The sequence below is a fragment of the Callospermophilus lateralis genome, chromosome 2, assembly GCF_048772815.1.
Source record: "Callospermophilus lateralis isolate mCalLat2 chromosome 2, mCalLat2.hap1, whole genome shotgun sequence".
Classification (NCBI taxonomy): Eukaryota; Metazoa; Chordata; class Mammalia; order Rodentia; family Sciuridae; genus Callospermophilus; species Callospermophilus lateralis.
The window spans coordinates 104435036-104437005 of NC_135306.1; the positions used below are offsets into that span (position 1 = coordinate 104435036).

The 1970-nt window shown below is 42.9% G+C and overlaps 1 protein-coding gene across 1 annotated transcript; it reads left to right on the forward strand.

Moving 5' to 3' along the window:
• Nucleotides 1-566: 566 nt before the first annotated feature.
• On the forward strand, nucleotides 567-1502 carry Or10g7 (olfactory receptor family 10 subfamily G member 7). The gene has a single exon (XM_076843658.2). It carries the CDS (start codon nucleotides 567-569, stop codon nucleotides 1500-1502), a length of 936 nt encoding a protein of 311 aa, XP_076699773.2.
• The last annotated feature ends 468 nt before the right edge of the window (nucleotides 1503-1970 follow it).

Genomic DNA, 1970 nt, shown 5'->3' on the forward strand with positions numbered 1-1970 from the left:
AAATACTGGGCCACTGCTGTTACCCTGCCTCCTCATTCCAACTGCTGCTGAGCAGATGTAGAAAAACGGTTTTCCCTCGCTATCCAGGATGTACATTACTTTATAGATTGTGCTAAAATAGAAATTCTCTGATGATCAGAGAACTGAATGTTTGAACGTGTGTATGTGCATATGGGTGTGTGTATATGCATATGCAATTGTGTGTGTGTCTGCCTATGTGTTAGAAAAAGAGAGACAGAAATATTTGAATACATCGGATAGAAATTACCCTGAATATATTTTTTCAAATTCTACAGAGAATAAAAATATTTGCTCAACTTTTTGAAATTTAACTGATTTCATATGAATTCACACTTTTTTTCCATATGTGGCTGAGTTTGGTATTGAAATATGGATGAATCCATTTCTCCTGAGAACCTGCCTTCAAAGTGAAGGGGCTGCATAAAATATAGATGACAATTGAACCATAGAGAAAGGAGCTCCCATATTTCACACAAAATATGCTCTCCATGAATACTAGGTTTGCCTTCCGATGTGCAAGATCACAGTCCTACGTATGAGAAGAAATGTCAAACGGGAGCCTTGTGACAACGTTTTTCCTCACGGGCCTTCCCCATGCTCCAGCGCTGGACACCATGCTCTTTGGCCTCTTCCTGGTCATTTACATTCTCACTGTGCTGGGGAACCTCCTCATCCTGCTGGTGATCAGGGTGGAGTCCCACCTCCACACCCCCATGTACTACTTCCTCACCAACCTGTCCTTCATTGACATGTGGTTCTCCACTGTCACGGTGCCCAAAATGCTGATGACCCTGGCCACCCCGGGAGGCGGGGCTATCTCCTTCCATAGCTGTGTGGCCCAACTCTATTCCTTCCACTTCCTGGGGAGCACCGAGTGTTTCCTCTACACTGTCATGTCCTATGATCGCTTCCTGGCCATCAGTTACCCGCTCAGGTACTCCAGCATGATGAGTGGGAGAGTGTGTGCCCTCCTGACCGCGGGCACCTGGCTCAGTGGCTCCTTGCACTCTGCGGTCCAGACCACCCTGACGTTCCGCCTGCCCTACTGTGGGCCCAACCAGGTCCAGCATTACTTCTGTGATGCTCCACCCATCCTCAAGCTGGCCTGTGCAGACACCTCGGCCAATGAGATGGTCATCTTTGTGAACATTGGGGTGGTGGCCTCGGGCTGCTTTCTGCTGATAGTGCTGTCCTATGTGTCCATTGTCTGCTCCATCCTGAGGATCCGCACCTCAGAGGGCAGACACAGAGCCTTTCAGACCTGCGCCTCCCACTGCATCGTGGTCCTTTGTTTTTTTGGCCCTGGTCTTTTCATCTACCTGCGGCCAAGCTCCAAGGATGCTTTGGACGGAACTGTGGCTGTCTTCTACACTGTGCTGACACCTCTTCTCAACCCTGTTGTGTACACCCTGAGGAACAAGGAGGTGAAGAAAGCTCTGTCAAAGCTGAAAAATGGATCAGTGTTTATTCATGATAAATAATCAAGTAAGGCCCAAATGCATGAACATAACACTTGGAAGAAGAATTTCTGATATCTAATCTTAATTTTTAGGAATGCTAATAAATTTTCTATTTTTTCTTGTGTGATGTATGTGAGTCCCAGTTAAAACACCCATCAAATGATGACAATCTAAGAAGGATAAATTTTCAATGAAGTAAATCATTAAATCATTACTTAATTTTCCATAAAGTAAATCATTAGAAAGGGAGTTTATTTTTACCATGTAATTATTTTGCAGAATTACTATGTAGTATAATATTCTTATAGTTAATTTTATCTCTTCTAAGTAAATGCTTTAAAATCTTTCTATTCATATTTTGAACTTCCTATATAGAAAAAAAATCATTCTTAATATTTATAATTCACCATATACAATAGTATACATATGATGTAATTTTTGCTTTAGAAAATACTAGACAAGAGGTGCAGTGGCACACGCCTGTAATCC

Excerpts from the sequence above, each read along its gene's own strand:
- Or10g7 (XM_076843658.2), top strand. The coding sequence starts at position 567 with ATGTCAAACGGGAGCCTTGTGACAACGTTTTTCCTCACGGGCCTTCCC.